Source organism: Ranitomeya imitator, chromosome 4 (assembly GCF_032444005.1).
Source record: "Ranitomeya imitator isolate aRanImi1 chromosome 4, aRanImi1.pri, whole genome shotgun sequence".
Lineage (NCBI taxonomy): Eukaryota > Metazoa > Chordata > Amphibia > Anura > Dendrobatidae > Ranitomeya > Ranitomeya imitator.
Genome location: NC_091285.1, coordinates 452,348,572 through 452,367,539, shown reverse-complemented (window position 1 = coordinate 452,367,539; position 18,968 = coordinate 452,348,572). Strand labels below are relative to the sequence as shown.

At 43.4% G+C, this 18,968-nt stretch overlaps 3 protein-coding genes across 3 annotated transcripts in view; 2 read left to right on the top strand and 1 right to left on the bottom strand.

The window, feature by feature from the left end:
• The first annotated feature begins 1,138 nt into the window (after nt 1–1,138).
• On the top strand, nt 1,139–2,952 carry LOC138674190 (uncharacterized). The gene is made up of 2 exons (XM_069762100.1): nt 1,139–1,557; nt 2,040–2,952. The coding sequence occupies exons 1-2, from the start codon at nt 1,210–1,212 to the stop codon at nt 2,838–2,840; spliced, it is 1,149 nt and encodes a 382-aa protein (XP_069618201.1). The 5' UTR covers nt 1,139–1,209; the 3' UTR covers nt 2,841–2,952.
• A 4,790-nt stretch (nt 2,953–7,742) lies between these two features.
• Nucleotides 7,743–9,483, bottom strand: LOC138674189 (uncharacterized). The gene is made up of 2 exons (XM_069762099.1): nt 8,567–9,483; nt 7,743–8,280 (listed from the first exon to the last, which is right to left on the bottom strand). The coding sequence occupies exons 1-2, from the start codon at nt 8,984–8,986 to the stop codon at nt 7,759–7,761; spliced, it is 942 nt and encodes a 313-aa protein (XP_069618200.1). The 5' UTR covers nt 8,987–9,483; the 3' UTR covers nt 7,743–7,758.
• A 6,695-nt stretch (nt 9,484–16,178) lies between these two features.
• The window catches only part of LOC138676451 (uncharacterized), a 101,891-nt gene continuing 99,101 nt past the window's right edge, over nt 16,179–18,968 (top strand). The window contains exon 1 of the mRNA XM_069765760.1: nt 16,179–16,271. Within this exon, the coding sequence (XP_069621861.1) occupies nt 16,237–16,271 (35 nt within the window). The 5' untranslated portion in view covers nt 16,179–16,236. The remainder of the gene's footprint in view (nt 16,272–18,968) is intronic.

Genomic DNA, 18,968 nt, shown 5'->3' with positions numbered 1-18,968 from the left:
AGTTTTAACTCTACTATCTCCAATCTGTTGGTCCCAGAAATGCTGCCTTTCCGCCTGGCAGATACAGATGATTTCTGAAAGTTGATGGCTGTTGCAGGCACCCAGTACCAGTTGCCCAGTCACCATTACTTCTGTAAGAAAGCTGTCCCTGTGCTACACCAGCATGTTGCAGACAACATTACCCGTTCCATGAAAAAAACTAAGTCTGGGTTAATTTCACCACCAACACCTGGGCGAGCAAACATGGGCAGGGTCGTTACAGCTTGCTGACTGGGTACTAGATGACTCTGATTGATGTAGGGGCAGGTGATTAAGGGGCTGCTCCACAAGTCTTTGAATCCCCAAGGCGCAAACCTCTGTATCTAAGGGTACCGTCACACAGTGCAATTTTGATCGCTACGACGGCACGATTTGTGACGTTCGAGCGATATAGGTACGATATCGCAGTGTGTGACACGATCCTGCGATCAGGGACCCCGCTGTGAATCGTACGTCGTAGCACATCGTTTGAAACTTTCTTTCATCGTCTAGTGTCCCACTGTGGCGGCATGATCGCATGGTGTAACAGAGGTGTGCACGACATTGTATACGATGTAAAGGGCGGAGGAGCTGGCTACGTAGGAGCGCTAAATTCTCCACCTCCCGTGTGCTGATTGGGCGGTACAATACTGTGCGCTCATTCGACAAACAAAGGACTATTGTTCCCAGCGGATAAAACCGGAGCTGTCGAGCGCTCTATTCATTTCTCTCTGTAGCACGTGCTGGAAACAGAACTCCTAAATTCGCTGGATTCCCTGGACTTTTATAACTACTATAACTACAGACTTTTACCGCAAAAGGTATGTATAACGCTACAGCGTAGCAGATGTTGCGCTTCAACGGGGATAAACACTGGAGCGTGGTCGATTGTTCCTTTATGGAGAGTAGGGTAGGCCAGAGAACCTCAGGTACACAGCTGTAGCGTGGCCCAATTATTTAATCCTTTTACAGATCGAGATGGTTGATTGCCCCATTTAATGCCAGTAGTAACATATATAGTTATTAGATCAATGGTCAAAACATTGTTTTGTAAGCACGTGTATTTATTCTACGTTTGTTTTCTTTTTAGGAACTATGCTCACTTCCAATGAGAGTTCTGTTGTTGCTGCTGCCCTGGTGTTTGAGGCAGCACGTCTCCAAGAGGAGAGACGTCCTAAACGAAAACGTCGCATGTGGACCCGGAGCTGGCTGCAGAAAAGATCCACATTGTCACACATGGGTCTCATAAGAGAGTTACGTGACAATAACCCTCATGATTTCCGAAACTACCTTCGGATGTCAGAGGAATCCTTCAAAATAATACTGTCTGCTGTTACGCCACTCATACAAAGGCGTGATACGCCGATGCGTGCAGCCGTGCCCGTGGATGAAAGGTTGGCGGTGACACTGCGGTTCCTGGCAACAGGAAGGTCTCTTCAGGATTTGCAGTTTTCCGCAGCTGTTTCCAGACCTTTCCTGAGCGTTGTGATTCCGGAGACATGCGAGGCCATTGTGCAGAGCTTAAGGCATTATATGGAGGTACTACTATATTTTTATGGCTGCTGTGTTATGTCGATATATTATACTAGCTATTTAACCCGTTCTACGCCCTGGTTGCGCGCATTTCTATTGGTATATGTTCTACATCCTATCATGTGCTGCTCCCATCCTGCGCCCCCATTCTGACATGTGCTGCTGTGATCCTGCGCCTCCATTCTGACATGTGATGCAACCATTTTGCGGCTCCATTCTGATATGTGCTGCTCCAACCCTGCGCCACCCTTCTTTTATTTGCTGCTCCCAACGTTATTTTATTGATTATATAATTTCGATATATTGTTTAGCACCCCCTCTCAGTCACCGAAGCCATCTGATAAAATGGCTGCCTGCATACTCAGGGTTGTTGACTTTGTTATACTAATCCATACTGCGCCTCAATCACTCTAGGATGTCCACATGATAGTGTATGTGCACAACAATATATTTGACCTAATTTGTACATGTTTCTTCTCATCTTGCAGTTTCCCAAGACGGCGGATGACTGGAAGAGGATTGCTTCCGATTTTGATGAGCTGTGGCAGTTTCCAAACTGCGGTGGTGCATTAGATGGAAAGCATGTGCGCATCACGCAACCAGCCAACTCTGGATCCTTTTTTTTCAACTACAAAGGATATTTCAGTGTGATCCTCATGGCCCTTGTCAATGCGAACTATGAGTTCGTCGATGTGGATGTTGGCATGAATGGTCGAGTCTCCGACGGTGGAGTTTTTGAACACACTTCATTTGGGGAAAGCTTGAGGAACAATCAACTGCAGTTGCCACTAAATGAAGACACAAAAGCAAACCTCAATTTTGTTTTCATCGCAGACGAAGCTTTCCCTCTTCATCCACATTTGATAAAGCCATTTGCACAGAGAACACTCACACCGGAGCGCAGAATCTTTAATTACCGGTTGTCGAGGGCCCGTCGTGTGGTTGAAAATGCCTTTGGGATTATGGCAAATCGGTTTAGAGTGTTCCACACAGCTATCAACTTGAAGCTGCCGTCTATAGACTTTGTGGTTTTGGCATGCTGTGTGCTCCATAATTTCCTGAGACGTCATGATACGAGCTCCTATTCTCCTCCTTCGTTTATTGATGCAGTGGACGCAAGAACCGGAGATATTGTGCCCGGGGAATGGCGTACACAACCTGATAATTTAACAGCTCTTCAAGCACTTGGATCTGGCAGACAGGCAGACGATGCAAGGGACTGTCGCGAAAAATACTGTCAGTACTTTAATGGTTCTGGAGCTGTACCCTGGCAGGATCGCGCCGTATAGAAAAATATGTCTTTTTGCTTTGCTGTTTACTCAACAATATGTAGGTTATGCTTTCGTGTCCACAATTTAATATGGCGAGTAGGTCACTGTCTTTTGTGTAATAAAATTAAATTGTATTTATTACTCCCGTAATTCTTGGTTGTTCAGTTTAGATAAAGTGGGCAACTCATATGACGTCCTATGCCGTCAAGGTGTCCTGTGACTCGATAATCCCCATTGACGGGATAGTACGTTACAGCGATCGGTCTAGATTGCATTCCAAAGTCAAATGGCGACTTCCTTCCATTTCAAGCTCTGCCATGCATGCACCCAATCAATGGTTTACCCACACATAATCGTATTTTAAATCATATAAACCTCTCTAAATTACTTTAAATGAGATGCCTATAAAATGGTGCTGTTAACCCTTATAGCTCGGTAAACATTAAAGAAAGAATGCGAAGATTTTTTGTTTTTTTGTAACAATTTCTTGGTATTTAACTATTTAACAACAAAATATTACATAACCAAAAAAAAAAAAAAAAATTATCTCCTTCCACGGCCCAACAGGTGTCGCAGCGTCACGCCCTGCTGCTCTACTTGAGCCTGGAGGAGCGCTGCTGTCTGCTGCAGGAGCGCTGCTGTCCGCTCCAGGCGCAATTGTCTCGCCATGAGCTCTCTCACAGTGGGCGGTTCTGTGGATAGAAGAGGTTGGAGAACTAACGTTGATTCCGCTGAAAATACATCTCGACCTCTGGGGCAGGACCAAATTTAGGGTGTTGTAAATTTCAATTTGGTCTGGTACCACAGGGCGATGTTTATTTTATTAAATTTTACAGTTTTATCTTTTGTGACATCCCGCAGATAACCACTCGTATTATCTTGATACTTACGGAGAAGGGACGCCGGTTCCTCATTGCCAGAACCAGAGCTGCTAATTTCCCATCCCAGAGATCTGGCCACTGCTGCAGCACCGAAAAGGAAATAATAACAGATCTGGTTAACTATGGAACACGCCGTTGGGAAGCGCTCGCTGTTTTGGTCACTTACGTATGTTAGCTTCTGGGGAGAATGCCGACGACCCGGGGGAGGAAGAGGAGTGGCGGAAGGGAGGTGTTGAGGGTGGTGTAGGGGTGCGAGGCCGTCTGCTGTCTAATGATGGTGGAGGCGTGGTAGGCCGCTGGGTCCTTACTGCGTCTGTAATGTATTCAAATATTTCCGCAACCCTCTTATGACACGTATGCAGGTACAAAAAAATTGCAATCAATGATTGTTAACTTACGTGACGTCCCGGGCTCTGGGCTCCCACTGGTGGCGGAAGGTGTTGGACTGCTGGCTATGGCTGCTATACGTTGCCGCCGCTGTCTCTCTACACATAAAGTAAACAAACGCAATCTTTAAAAACACATGTAGAGTGCTGCAGATCAAAGCTAACAATATACTGAAACTGAAAATTTATATCACACTTCACAGGGGTGCGAGGGTGCATGGTCGCAACAGATGGTGGAGGTGTGGTAGGCCGCCTGGTCATTACTGCGCCGGTAATGTCTTCAAATATTTCAGCTACCCTGTTATGTCCCGTATGATGTAAAAAAAAAATGCAATCAATGATTGTGAACTTACGTGATGTCCCGGACTGTGGGCTCCCACTGGTGTATGAAGATGGGGTACTGGTGGCAATGGATGGTATAACTTGCCGCCGCTGTCTCTCTACACCTAAAGTAAAGAATCACAATGTTTACACACAAATGTTGAGTGCTGCAGATCAAAGCTTACAATATACTGAAACATAAAATAGAGATCACACTTTACAGGGGTGCGATACTCTGACATGTCTGTGGGCTCTGGGGTTCAATGGTCTGCCTGTCTTTGAAAAACGTATTATTTCATCAGTAGGCCAACCTCCTCCGATAATCTTTTTGGTAAATTGAGAAACTAAAAATTACGGACATCTTAATAATTGCAAGATGGTGGTTGAGATTAGGGAACCCGACAAGGTTTCTCACGGACAACGCATATTCTGCTTGGAAAATAACTAAATTTTACAAAAACGGGGCATGTTTTTAAATTCAATTGAGGTCACGTTGGCAACCATGAGCGCTAGACTCCCTCCCAATCCCCCCCCTCCTGACAGCGTGCATCTCCCAATCCCCCCATACTAGTACTTGCCTCACTTGGCCTCCGCACGCAACTCCTCAAAAATTAGTGGCGTTTTGTAGCGGAGGTCATCCCACTTTTTCCGCAGTTGAAGCTGACTGCGGCGGACCCCAAACCTCCTCTTCATCATTCTGCTAATGCGGCCAAGCACTTCCCGCTTGTGGATGTTTGGGTGGGCAGGGCGACTCTCCAGACCCTCATAATCCAGGGCATCCATCTTGGTAACAAAAAAAAGGAGCTCTGGCTGCCCCAGAGGAGCAGAACGCAATCTCGCCGCCATTTTAGATTGAATGACCCTGAACGGCAACGCCCAGAGGAGGAGCTTGACTCCGCCGTCGTGCCGCGCGATCGGCATCGCAATAGCGTTGCCGTTTATGGACAGCGTCACATTTGTGATGGCTGAGCGTTACGAAAGGAACGCACATAGTAAATGCCGTTCGAAGGATCGTTATATAACGCCGGAGCGGCACGTAATGTACGCTCGTGGTCTATGACGGCGTGATGACGTTACAGCATTCCGGCGTGCCTTCGCTAGCTTGTTATGGTTCCCTGAAATCCTGATAATGGCTGCCAGTCGCCGTGATCCTCCTATGGGCATCCCAGAGCTCAAGTTCCTTATTGGAACAATGGATCGGATGCAGTACGAAACCACAGGGCTGGTGCTGCACCGCAACCAGCACAAGGAGGAAGTTGTCAGTGTGGTGTCTGAGGGCCTCAGGAAGCGGTTTGGGATAACTCGCAGTAAGGCCCAGATTGTTAAAAAATGGGGCGATCTCAAGTCCAAAAGCCCCGAGCGCCTGCAGGAGCTTTGCCAGGAGATTCGCAGAGGTCAGTACGCAGGTACCCAAAAGTATGTGGCACAGCTATGGGGCAGTTTAAACGTTGCAGAGCCACTATGTGGCACAGCTATGGGGCAGTTTGAAAGTTGCAGAGCCACTATGTGGCACAGCTATGGGGCAGTTTGAAAGTTGCTGAGCCACTATGTGGCACAGCTATGGGGCAGTTTGAACGATGCAGAGCCACTATGTGCCACAGCTATGGGACACTTTGAACGTTGCAGAGCCACTATGTGCCACAGCTTTGGGGCAGTTTGAAAGTTGCAGAGCCACTATGTGGCACAGCTATGGGGCAGTTTGAACGTTGCAGAGCCACTATGTGCCACAGCTATGCGACAGTTTGAACGTTGCAGAGCCACTATGTGCCACAGCTTTGGGGAAGTTTAAACGTTGCAGAGCCACTATGTGCCACAGCTATGGGGCAGTATGAACGGTGAAAAGTACTATGTGGCACAGCTAACTGCTGACCAAACTTTTTTTTTTCCTTCACAGAGGCAAAGAGACAGCGCCGCCGCCACGAGGCATCCCGCACAGCCTCTTCTCGATCTGTGCCCTCCGGGTCAACTGTCCCAGTGCCCTCAGGGTCACCGACAACTTATCCTAGTAGGTTCCCACAATAATGTGATTTGGATTTGGTTGCAGGTCCCCCCTCCCCCGGCAGCCAGTGTTGCCATATATGCTAACAGACCTTTTTTTTTTTTTTTTTCCCTTCACAGAGGCCAAGACACAGCGCCGCCGCCACGAGGCATCACACACCGCCTCTGATGTCCCAGAGCCCTCCGTGTCAACTCCTCCAGATCCTAGTAGGTTCCCACAATAATGTGATTTGGATTTGGTTGCAGGTCCCCTTCCCCCCCTCCCCCGGCAGCCAGTGTTGCCATATATGCTAACAGACCTTTTTTTTTTTTTTTTTCCTTCACAGAGGCCAAGACACAGCGCCGCCGCCACAAGGCATCACACACCGCCTCTGATGTCCCAGAGCCCTCCGTGTCAACTCCTCAAGATCCTAGTAGGTTCCCACAATAATGTGATTTGGATTTGGTTGCAGGTCCCCTTCCACCCCCCCCTCCCCCGGCAGCCAGTGTTGCCATATATGCTAACAGACCTTTTTTTTTTTTTTTTCCTTCACAGAGGCAAAGACACAGCGCCGCCGCCACGAGGCATCACACACCGCCTCTGATGTCCCAGAGCCCTCCGGGTCAACTCCTCAAGATCCTAGTAGGTTCCCACAATAATGTGATTTGGATTTGGTTGCAGGTCCCCTTCCACCACCCCCCCCTCTCCCGGCAGCCAGTGTTGCCATATATGCTGACAGACCTTTTTTTTTTAACCTTCACAGAGGCAAAGAAACAGCGCCGCCGCCGACAGCACGAAGCATTCGACACGGACTCTGATCCCGAAGTGCCCTCCGTGCCTCAACATCCTAGTAGGTTCCCACAATAAAGTGATTTTGATTTGGTTGCAGGCCCCCTCTTTCACCCCCAACACCCCCCCCCCCCCCCGCAGTCAGTATTGCCATATATGCTGACAGTTTTGTTTTTTTCCTTCACAGAAGCAAAGACACATTGGGAGACTACTGTGTTATTAATGTTATGTTTGTTGACCCACAGCTGACGTCGGTGTGAGCAAGGAGGATCTGGAAGCCGGTATAGAAAGGCTTATCCACACTATGGCGCGGATTCAGGAGCAGCAGAATGTGGCAATGGGGGAGCTGCAGAAGCTTCGGGACATGTGCCAACAGTTGGCGGCGGGGCCAAAATAGAAACCAAGTGTCTGAACTTTTTTTGTTGTGTGTTGTACAGCTAAAAAAAGTTTGTTAATTTAACAATATATATATCCCACCAATCAAGCTGTTGAGAGTGAAGTTAAATGAAAAGTTTTTATTATTAACCAATTCTTAACAACATTACAATTTAAAAATCCGTAAGAAAACAAAAAAAATAAAATCACAAATCGTGATACACCGAATCTTCGTTCCGAACATGAAGGTGCCTGATGGGCGAAGAAATGTGAGACGGCATTGTCGGGTATGAGTTTTGGTGCGACGGGCCAAAGTGGGACACGGGGAAATTGGGCCGTCCTGGAGTTTGTGGCCAATAGGGTGGACAATATGCGGACTCTGGCCGCTCAATTGGACGTGAAGAAACCAACCGTGTGTTTTCATCTAAACTGCCATCCAATCCCTTACTAACAGCCTCAAAAATAAGACGCTCGGTTAAAGTTCGCTGCCTTGCTTCCATTGTAGAAAGTTTATCAGCGATGTACAGTCCAAAACCCTCCAAAGCAGGGCTGGTTTTGCGCGTCAACACCTTTTTGGCCATGCTCAACAGTTCATGGGAGACGTCCGAGGTGGCTTTCCGCTTCCTTGAACCCTGCCTCCATTGACTCCGTGCAGGTGCAGCCTCCACTATTTCACTTGTGGAGCAGTCCTGTGCATTGTCCTGTGCACTGTCCTGTGCACTCTCCTCCTAGGGAGAAAATAAAAAAGGAAATTATTAAAAACAAAAAAGAAACGAGGTACACCAGCCTAACCGCATAAAAAATATATATTCGTATACATGTGAAAAGTTGCTATATATAGATGGTCTGGGTTAAGAATGTCGCCATGTAATACTTTTCTGCGACAGGGTTATGGTCTGTACAGAAAAATGATAAAACTTCGAATTCATGGTATAATCAGATGGAGACAAAGCTGAAAAATAATATCGAATTATAGGCCACATTGGTGAAACAGTGCTGCAAAGATGTACTTACTGGTTGCCCTTGTGAGTCCAGCTCGACGTGGTTCTGAGGTACTGTCGGTTCCACGGGTGCCAACAACCGCAAACACGTTGATGACCGTGGCACCTCTTGGTCCCGAAGAAAATTCAGGTAATCAAAATACCATAGCTTTGGGACATAAACCTCTTCTGTTGAAGACCCAGACTTGGAACTGTGAAGGACCTTATTGAGCTCCTTCCTCCAGACCGTGCGCAGCGCCTGAATTTTCTTCTTTACTACAGTTTCTGTGGCTTGCTCTTCCGGTGCATGGAGATTGTATAATTCGATCAGCTTGGAATATCCGGCCTTACGCTTTTCCCTGTTAGAATACTCAGGCGATTTTATTTTCCAAAGGCATGGGAAAGACTGGTAGATCTCCAGGAACTCGCGTATAAATTCTACACGATTTGACATCTGTAAAAATAAAAACAAAAAAAGTTAGGCGTTTGACAAATAGTACATTAAAACAGCTACAGTGAAAGGTGGACAAAACATAAAAAAAAAAAAAAGTCACAGAGGTGCAAACGCCACTTTGAAAAACAGCATTCATTTTCCCATATGCCACGCCCTATGCCACCACCCGCTTCACTACAGCAGTCACACAAAGCACTCATGCCGACCATACATTGTTCCATCTGCCACGCCCTAGGCCACCATAACCCACAACAGCGTACCACCCGCTTCACTACAGCAGTTGCACAAAGCACTCATGCCGAACATACATTGTTCCACCTGCCACGCCCTAGGCCACCATAACCCAAAACAGCGAACCACCACATACATACAAGCAGCCGCACAAAGCGCTCTTGCTGACCACACATTGTTCCATTTGCCATGCTCTAGCCCACCATAACCCACAACAGCGAACCACCACATACATACAAGCAGCTGCACAAAGCGCTCATGCTGACCACACATTGTTCCATTTGCCATACTCTAGCCCACCATAACCCAAATCAGGGAACCACCACATACATACAAGCAGCCGCACAAAGCGCTCATGCTGACCACACATTGTTCCATTTGCCATGCTCTAGCCCACCAGTCACAACAGCGTACTATGAAGTGCTCCTGCCGACCATACAGCGTACCATCTGCCACGCTGTAGCCCTCCAGTCACAACAGCGTACCATCCGCTTCGCTTCAGCGGCGGAACGAAGTGCTCCTGCCGACCATACAGCGTACCATCTGCCACGCTGTAGCCCTCCAGTCACAACAGCGTACCATCCGCTACGCTTCAGCGGCGGAACGAAGCACTCATGCCGACCATACAGCGTTACATCCACCACGCCCAAGCGGTTTACATACCTCGAAGCTGCGGTGCAAAGCGTGGTATATTCTGAGAAGTACAAAAATCCGATGTCCAGGTCCACCAAGTGTCCAAGTACGAAGTGAAGAAAGGAAATTTTGAAAGCAGTGAGGTGGCATTGGGAACAATAGCGCTCAGGTGACAAATTTTCCAACCAATTGTGTGCACAGAACCTTTGGCCTATCAGCACACTAGCTAGCAGCACAACACGCCCCTAGTGAACAACGTCACGCATAGATTATGCAAAATTTGCTCTGAATCGTCTTGTGTGACACGACCGTACGACTGTCCCATACGACTTCTACATCGCAAATACGTCATGAAATTATCGCTCCAGCGCCGTGCATAGTGAAGTGTGACCGCAGTCTACGATGTTGGAGCGATAATTAAGCGACGATGTAACGTCACAAATCGTGCCGTCGTAGCGATCAAAATTGCACTGTGTGACGGTACCCTAACACTTTCTCCACTGCTTCTGGCTCTTCCACCTCTTTTAGGGCCTACACCTGTGCCCTCAACTTTTCCTTAATCAGACACGCATTCTATCAGTGCAGATAGAATCTCCCTGATCTCTGTACTGCGCAGCCATGACTCACTGCAATTGGGCAGTGTTAAAATTAATATGCCTTGGACATTGCAGTCACACAGCTCAAGAGTTGTGGACAGCCATCCAGGTGAAAACCTGGTGGCGGCCCTATGCTGGGGCAACCTCACTCACATGCCTTGCATGGCTCACATCCTCAACTTAATGGTACAGCAAGTTCTCTGCCACTATCTCGGCCTGGATGCACTGCTGCAGAAAGCACGGTTGCTGTGTGCTCACTTCTGACAATCGCACCTGGTAGGTAATCAACTTGCATCACTACAGAGGTCTTTCGGCCTACCAGTTATCCGTTTGATTTGCAGTGTTCCATTTTGCACATGTTGCAGTGACTGTGGCAGTAGCGACGAGCTCTGGTGCAATATGTCATTTTGCATAGCCTGGGCCAACACAGTACAGACGTGGTGCAAATCACACTTTTGGAGTTGGCACAAATGAAGGACCCCTGCAGCCTTCTGTATAGTTTCAAAATCGCTTTTGAACAGCTGACATGTGCCTCTAACTGCCGTGGGTGGAATCGCGCTCCACCCGCGACTGTTAACCTATTAAATGCTGCAGTAAAACTCTGACAGTGGCATTTAACTTGCTCTTCCAGAAATCCTGCCCATCAGTGATTCCAATATATATAAAAGTTCAAATTACCCCCTTTTTGCACCATTCAAAATAAAACAATAAAAAAAAGCAATCATGCACATATTTGGTATCGCCGCATTCAGAATCGCCCGATCTATCAATATAAAATAAGATCATGAAAAATGGAGATGCTACAGGTACCGGAAAATGGCACTTTTTTTGTTTGTTTTTTGACAAAATTTAGCATTTTTTTCACCACTTGATTGAAAAAGAACCTATATATGTTTGATATCTGTGAACTCGTAATGACCTGGAGAATCATAATGGAAGGTCAGTTTTAGCATTTACAGAACATGGTAAAAAAAAACAACAACTGTGGGGCTGCACTTTTCCCGCACTTGGAAATTTTTTTCCTGTTTTTGAGTACATGACATGGTAAAACCAATGGTGTCGTTAAAAAGTACAACTCATCCCGCAAAAAACAAGCCCTCAAAACAAGCCATTTTGATTAAAAAATTAAAAAGTTATGGCTCTGGGAAGAAGGGGAGCAGAAAATGAAAATGCAAAACCAAAAATACCTCTGGTCATTAATGGGGTTAAGAGTGGTTTTCCACAAGACAGCAGTGCGGCACACAGTGTGCTTTGTAGTTTTTGATGACCAACCCCGGAAACATCAAGGTGTCATCGCAAAAACATTAGAGCAGCAGTGTAAGTGGCGTAACCAATTTCTGTGAGTCATTTTACACATTTTTTAGACCAGCCCGTGCACCAGCATAAGAATACAAGTCTGACATGTTGTGCAGGAGTATCTGGAGCTCAATATCAATGCCATGAGGGGAATTTGTACTCTTTTACATTTTGGTCTTCAATAATGGAAGAGTGGCCTGAGCTTGCCTGTCACGTTTTTGGAAGTTTTGTCATGCCCGGCAGCCAGCATTCTCTCAGAATGTATCTTCAATGCTGCCAGTGGTGTTCTCACAGATAAGTGCATCCAATTGTCCCCTGAAAGTGTAGACCATCAACATGTTCAGCGAACATCTAGACATTAGGTAAATCGAACTGAACCTTAAAAGGTTCGCTCATCTCTTTTTGGGACTTGTCAACACATCTTGTTCAATCAGTGGGCAGTAGAGATGGATCACTTGCCTCGAAGAATGCAAAATCAGACAGCTAGAACCTCAAAGTGTAGGGGCAACATCACTCGTATGCGGTGGGTCTGATCAAAGAAGCAAAGGAGTAGGATGAACCCTTCTTGCTAAATGAATGGGCCTGGGAGAGGCTCCTTGAGGGGGCTCGAGACTGGTTCTACCACCCCCAAGAGATCATACTGTCCTTGGGGTTCCCCACCTCCTATGCAGGAGCAGCCGATGGTGCAGGTGATAGAGGGGGGTGTCGCCCATTTCTACATGTTGGGGTCTTCGACACTACCTGAAGCTGGGTCACTTACTGGGAATCAGGCTCCGGGAAGCATGGAGGCAGTCCCCTCAGCCTCCTAAGGAAGGAGAAGAGGAAGCGAACACCTGAAGAGGATTGCTGTATTACCTTCATTATAATTTTTTCTGGCTTTGTACTTTGCGAAAAGCCTTTATGAGTATAGGAGTACATCAGCTACAAAAGCTACCTAGCTTATCTGATTTATTATTAAAATGAAACTACCAAGTTTCTGTTCCCCACGATCTAGAAATTTTTTTTATTGTTTTTAAGAAAATTTTGATGAAGTCTTTGCCTCACCTTCTTTACAGGCCCCAAGTACAATGTTATTTATATAGGACATGTTAGACAGGTTATTTCTTAGAACTTCTACTGTATCCGGCTATCATTTCCTCCATGAAGTAACATAGAACTACAGATACTACAGTGCCTTGAAAAAGTATTTATAACCAGTGAACTTTTCCACATTTTTTCATGTTACACTCACAAACTTAAATATATTGTGGTGGGATTTTAAGTGGTATACCAACACAATGTTGCAGGTATTCGTAAAGTGTAAAGGAAATGATATATGGTTTTATAAATATTGAAAAATAACTATGTGAAAAAGTACACTGAACTGCTGGGCCATACAAAATAATGATCTTGCATTAACGATATCTTTTAATGGCTAATAACAATGCAATAAGTGATGTTACAAAGCAAGGTTTCGAGCGAGACTACATAGGACTCTTCATCAGACATTGTATGACAAAGTTTCTGAAGAAACACAAATACATACACATAAAGAGAGGCAGGGTTTACATAATAAATGGACATTTAAAAAAACAAACAAACTGAGCTCTGAGAGTGAATCCTTAATTACGGTATCTTAGATTAGTGATAAGTTTTATTGTCCCAATATCCATGTAAGATCAGTAATCTGATGCCCTCATTGTCTCAGATTTTGTAGTATCATAAATCTTTGTGACAGATTTAGTCCTGTATGGAACATATCGAAGACTGTCTTAAATTTGTATTTTCAGACCATTCAGTGTTTTTGTGATTTGAAGTTGCCTTTTAATATGACAATTTTCTTATTGTATGTTATGTCCTGGACAACAGAAATGTTTGGCCATAGGTAGATGGGTTTTTTGTCTGTAATTGTGTGGCAATGAAATGTTTGTTTTTAACATCCATTTTTATATAGAAATAATTTAAAAAATATATACAAGGCTAAATACAGTTCCCTATGTTAATAACTGCACTGGATCTGTTATAAATAGATGCCACATATATGATATCTGTGTAGCATCCCTTTATTTTGTACATTCATTGACGTACTTTACTGATTGAAAGTCTGGACAAGCCTTTTTATGGAATGATTTTCCTTGTTCTTATTGGAATGTGCACATTGTAAATTCAGACTGAAGGCAACAAAACCACAAATGAACACATATGGAAGCAAGGAGTTACAAAACTCTTGTGAAACAAACCAGAATACGTGTTAAACCTTAGATTCCCCCTGTAACAGGGTCTACCAAGCTGGGGTACCTCTTTCAGTACCACCCCGTGTTTCAGGAGGTCCACTCTGCTTTGGCTGGAGTCTGAATGAAGGACGCTGGCTGGAATTGCCTGGTTACATGGGCGTATATAAAAGATCACTGCTTCTCCACGTATTTCCAGTCTGACAACACTTTACTCACAGGACACAGAATATATCACACAGATACAGAGGGCAGGCCAATAGAAAAGCGGGAGGCCAGACATACAGTACAATAGCCGCAGGTGGCCGGAGCCTGCCGATATTTACTGTGGGAATTACAAAGGTGGGGGCGGACAAAAGGGGAATATCGTGCCCCCTCTGCCCAGGGGCGCAGCCCGTGGGCTGATGCATTAGAGACATGCATCTCACATGGAACCTATTATACATGCATATAACTGCACAACATATTCTGGGTGCTGAGTGGTTCCGTAACACGTAACACCCTCAAAGTACCCCCCTTTTACTCTGATAACAGCTTTTTACATGCTTGGCATTCTCTAATTCAGCTTCGTTAGTTAGTCACCTGAAATGACTTTCAATGAACAAGTAAGCCTTGTCAAGATATAATTTATTGAATCACAAACTTTCAGAAAATGATTGGGACCATCAGGTGAGTTATACAGTTCCATAGAGTGCTGAGCCCTATTCAACAACTGTTCTAAGCCAGAATATGGCAAGAACCAACCAACTGAGTAAAAGGAAATGACAGTCCACCATTACTTTAAGACATGAAGGTCACATAATCTGGAAATTTGCTAGAACCTTGAAAGTATTCTCAAGTGTAATCATTAGTAATGAGCAAACGTGCTCAGATAATGTCTTATCTGAGCATATGAGAGTGCTCACATATTATGTTCGAGTCTCCACAGCTGCATAATTTGTGACTGATAGACAGTCTGAACACATGTGGGGATTCTCTAACAAAGAAGCAATCCCCACATGTGTTCAGGCTGTCCAACAGCTGCAAATTATGCAGCCACAGGGACTCAACCATAATATACAAGCACTCCCAGATGCTCAGATAACACCTGAGTGTGCTTGGATAAGATGTTCTCCGAGCATGTTCTCTCATCACTAGTACTCATGAAAACCATCAATCACAATGATGAAACTGGCTCTTATGAAGTCTGTCTTAGGAAAGGAAGCCCGACTGTCTCTTATGAAGACTGTCTTAGGAAAGGAAGCCCAAGAATTAGCTTTGCTGCAGAGTATAAGTTCATCAGAGTTATTAGCCCCAGAAAATCCAAATTGACAGCACTTCAGATTAGTGCCCTCATAAATTATGTACAATTATTAATTAGCAGACAAATCTCAACATCAACTGTGCAAAGGAGACTGTAAAAAGCAGACCTTTATCACCAAATTGATATAAAGAAAACATCACATAATCAAACAACAGAGAAATTGGTCGCCATTTTTAATCAATTCAAATTGTTGCTTTCTACCTCTAATGGTGAACTATACATCCTGAGTAGAAGAAAAGAAAGGGAATTTCCAGCACGTCCATCCAGTGTAAGTAAAATATCCAAAAATTATTAGAACATATTAAAAAAACAGTTTTAAAAAAAGAGAGAGAGAGAGACCCTCTCTGCCTGACGCGTTTCTGGCGCACCACGGCGCCCTTAGTCATAGGAACATCCTGAGTGATTAGTCTATAGTACAGAACAGAACAGTTTATTCCAACGTCTTTAAATGCGTTACTAGCCATTGTCAGTACAAGGTAGGGCACCAAGACTCTATAAAGGTATATCGAAATATAGTAATCCTTGCTCTTAAGCAACCTTACTTTTAAAAAGATTGGTAAAGATAATAACCATAAATAATTAATTGGTAAAGATAATCCAGCCCCACTTATTGCAAGTCATTACTAATACGTTTTGATGTAATACAAGATTAAGTTAATAGAAGGAAAAGTAATTTATATGTATAGACATTTCACTCCAGATACATTTACAACTTTACACAAAGTTTACTTTGGATTGATTTCAATAAACTATTCTCCCTACAGAACAAACACAAAGAGAATCAGTGACACCAAGAAACTTTTCTCAGCAGACAGTTATGTAGACTTTAGGAGTGGGATTAGTTATCACTGAGCCACACCTGCTTTGAGCCATTTCAGATACTTGATACACCTGTTTAGTATACATTTGGAAACTTGCGGTCTTACAGTACAAGAGCCTTCTACACACAGGAACACATTTCAGTGGACTACAGAGAGGGACATGGTAGACAGAGAGGCTATCAGCCAAAATCAAAGGTAAGATATTAATTAACAGTATTTTATGAATCTGTAATGTGTAAACCCTTGAAATATAAAAAAAACATAATGATGCAGAATGTGGAACTTAAAGCATAAGTTTGTAAAAAATAACATAATATACTATAATATTATAATTTATTATTACCCATTTTTGTTTTTTAGAATTTAGTTTTTTTCTTCTTTTTTTTACATTTATGACTGTAGGTAATGGTATATTTATGTCCATAAGTACGATATGTACTTTGTGATATATTTATTTTCTTAATACCACAGTCTTTCAATTAGTACATTACAGTAGTGTTAAACTATATTAGACCTGTTCTGTTAGAGGCCATTATATGTAATGTATATTTAAATGTTCAAGACATGCTTCATTATAGATTAGACCATGACGGCTTCTGTTTGAATTCTTGGTTCTCATGTTATAAGTTGAGATTTCAGATTAGTTTATGTTTTTGGAATGAACACTACAAGTGGTTTTAAGTGGCTGATGGTTCTGTAAAGTAACTTATGGTATCTCACACATTTTCATAAGGATAACTGCAAAAATAAGAGTAAGGGCTCATTCAGAAATCCGTTTTTTCACAGCTGAGAAAAACGGCACTAGTTCTAGTGAATTTGTTCAGAGTTTCATCATTTTTTCCTACAGGAAAGATAGATATGTACCGTGTTAGCCAGCAGATAGAAAAATATTTAGAATTGAGAGTCCTCAGTGGTTTATACCTTTTAATGCAAGTAAAGAAGCTGCGGAGACACCATCACGTGTTTCTCGACGCAAGCAGTGAATAGCCAGGCCTTTCCCCGGGAAGGAACAACCACGGGAAGGGCAGCATCTTATGAAGGAAAGCCACCTATGCCAAGCATGGTATCCATCCACAGACAGCTGTTTCAGGGTTTTTGCCCCTCATCAGTGTGGAGTAGGAATCTGGCTATTAGGAGCAGTGCCTTTATACCTTTTAATGGCTGACTGAAAAGGTGGTAACAATCTGCTTCACGTCACTTATCTTGTCTCTTTCATTATTCCTGTGCTCTGTTGTGTGTAAATATGTGACTTCAGATTTTGCATTAGTCTTTGCCTGATGAAGAGACCTGTGTAGTCTAGAAAGCTCACAATTTGTCACCATCTTTTCAGTTAGCCATTAAAAGGTATCAACCACTGAAGACTCTTAATATTTTTCTGTCATATTTTCAACTGAATGTAAGCCAATGAGTTGTATTAAATGAGAAAAAAAGTTTATCTATTTACTCCTATTTAGCAGTCCACGAACAACGAACAGCCCACGGATGGCATTAGAATGCTGTCTAATTCTTTTTCATGTCTTGCATTGTTGAATTTGGGATCAATATCAGGCATGTCTCCACAATTTTGCACAAACTACTCAGTCCACATAAAAATCAGAAATGTGGCTAGCTCCACAGACTATACTAGGTACGAGTTCTATCTGTGAAGAGCATGGATATTATTCGTACACAAAAATGAACAATTGAATGTGCCCTAAGGAATATTTTTCGCAAAGAGTTATCTATATGTTTAGGGCTCTCTTTTCATAATTAAGGGTCTGGGTGACACAGGAAATATTGTATTACCCTGTAATGGAAGGTTTTTAGTCGCTTTGCTTCCAATTTGTACGTGAAAGATGCTGGTTGTATTTTATTTTATATACACAGCAGATGGAAATCTGTGTCATGTGGTAATTCTAATTTAATTTTTTTTTAAATGTAAGCAAATTGTAAGATATCTAATGACTTGCTGGTATGAACAGATGAGGGTGCAGAAATGATAATGTCTGTTGCCAGATTTTAATTAATTGCTAATATGTCCATGGATGAAGACTCCTAAACTGAGGAGTGGTATTAGTTCCACAATGTCAGAGCTATACATTTGGTTGGATTCTGGCTATAAAATAGTTGTTGAAAAGTAGTGAAAGAATCTATTAGTATGAACCAGTGACTATTACTAGTTGCTTTCCAATATGAAAAGAAAACTCACGAGTGTTATGTTCCTTCACACAGCTAAAAAAAATAGTGTTTCTTAAGAAAATAATAAATGGAGTTTTAAAATGTGCCATCAGTGTGTGAATGTAAAGGTCTGATTGCTGGGACCCAATCTCAGCTTGGAATGAAGGACCCTTTTTACTGCTCCCAAACTATCCAAGTAAATGAGGTTTCATGACTCAGGGCTGGGTCATCAGTAACAACATTTCAGGCATCAGTGTAGGTCCAAGTAGCTAGAAACTTGCGAGACATATTAAATGTGAAGAATTGAGATGATGTCTAGTCTTAAAAAAGTCTTTCCTTTTATACGTTTATTATAAATGTCAAAACATTAGGGAGAACAATACCCCATCTCATCACCTTCTTGAGATCTGTTCTTCTGTGGTTATTTTGGAATAAAATACAAATCACATTGTGTCTCAAGCAAGGAGAGAAATTTTGGAACATGCTCAAGTTTTCAGAAATACCAAGCGCATCGCTTTGAATTACGACTTAAATATTTAGAGGAACAATTCTCACATGAGAGTGTTGTCCAAGCATAGATCGGACAGTGGTCCCACTGAACAATTACACATTAAAGTCAACGAGCTAGTACATAGGTGAAAAATATGAAAATTCCAGCATACATTACTTTGGTCTCAAGCAAGTTTATTCCAGGACCTAGTATCAGGAAAAAAATAGAACTTAAACACAAAACTA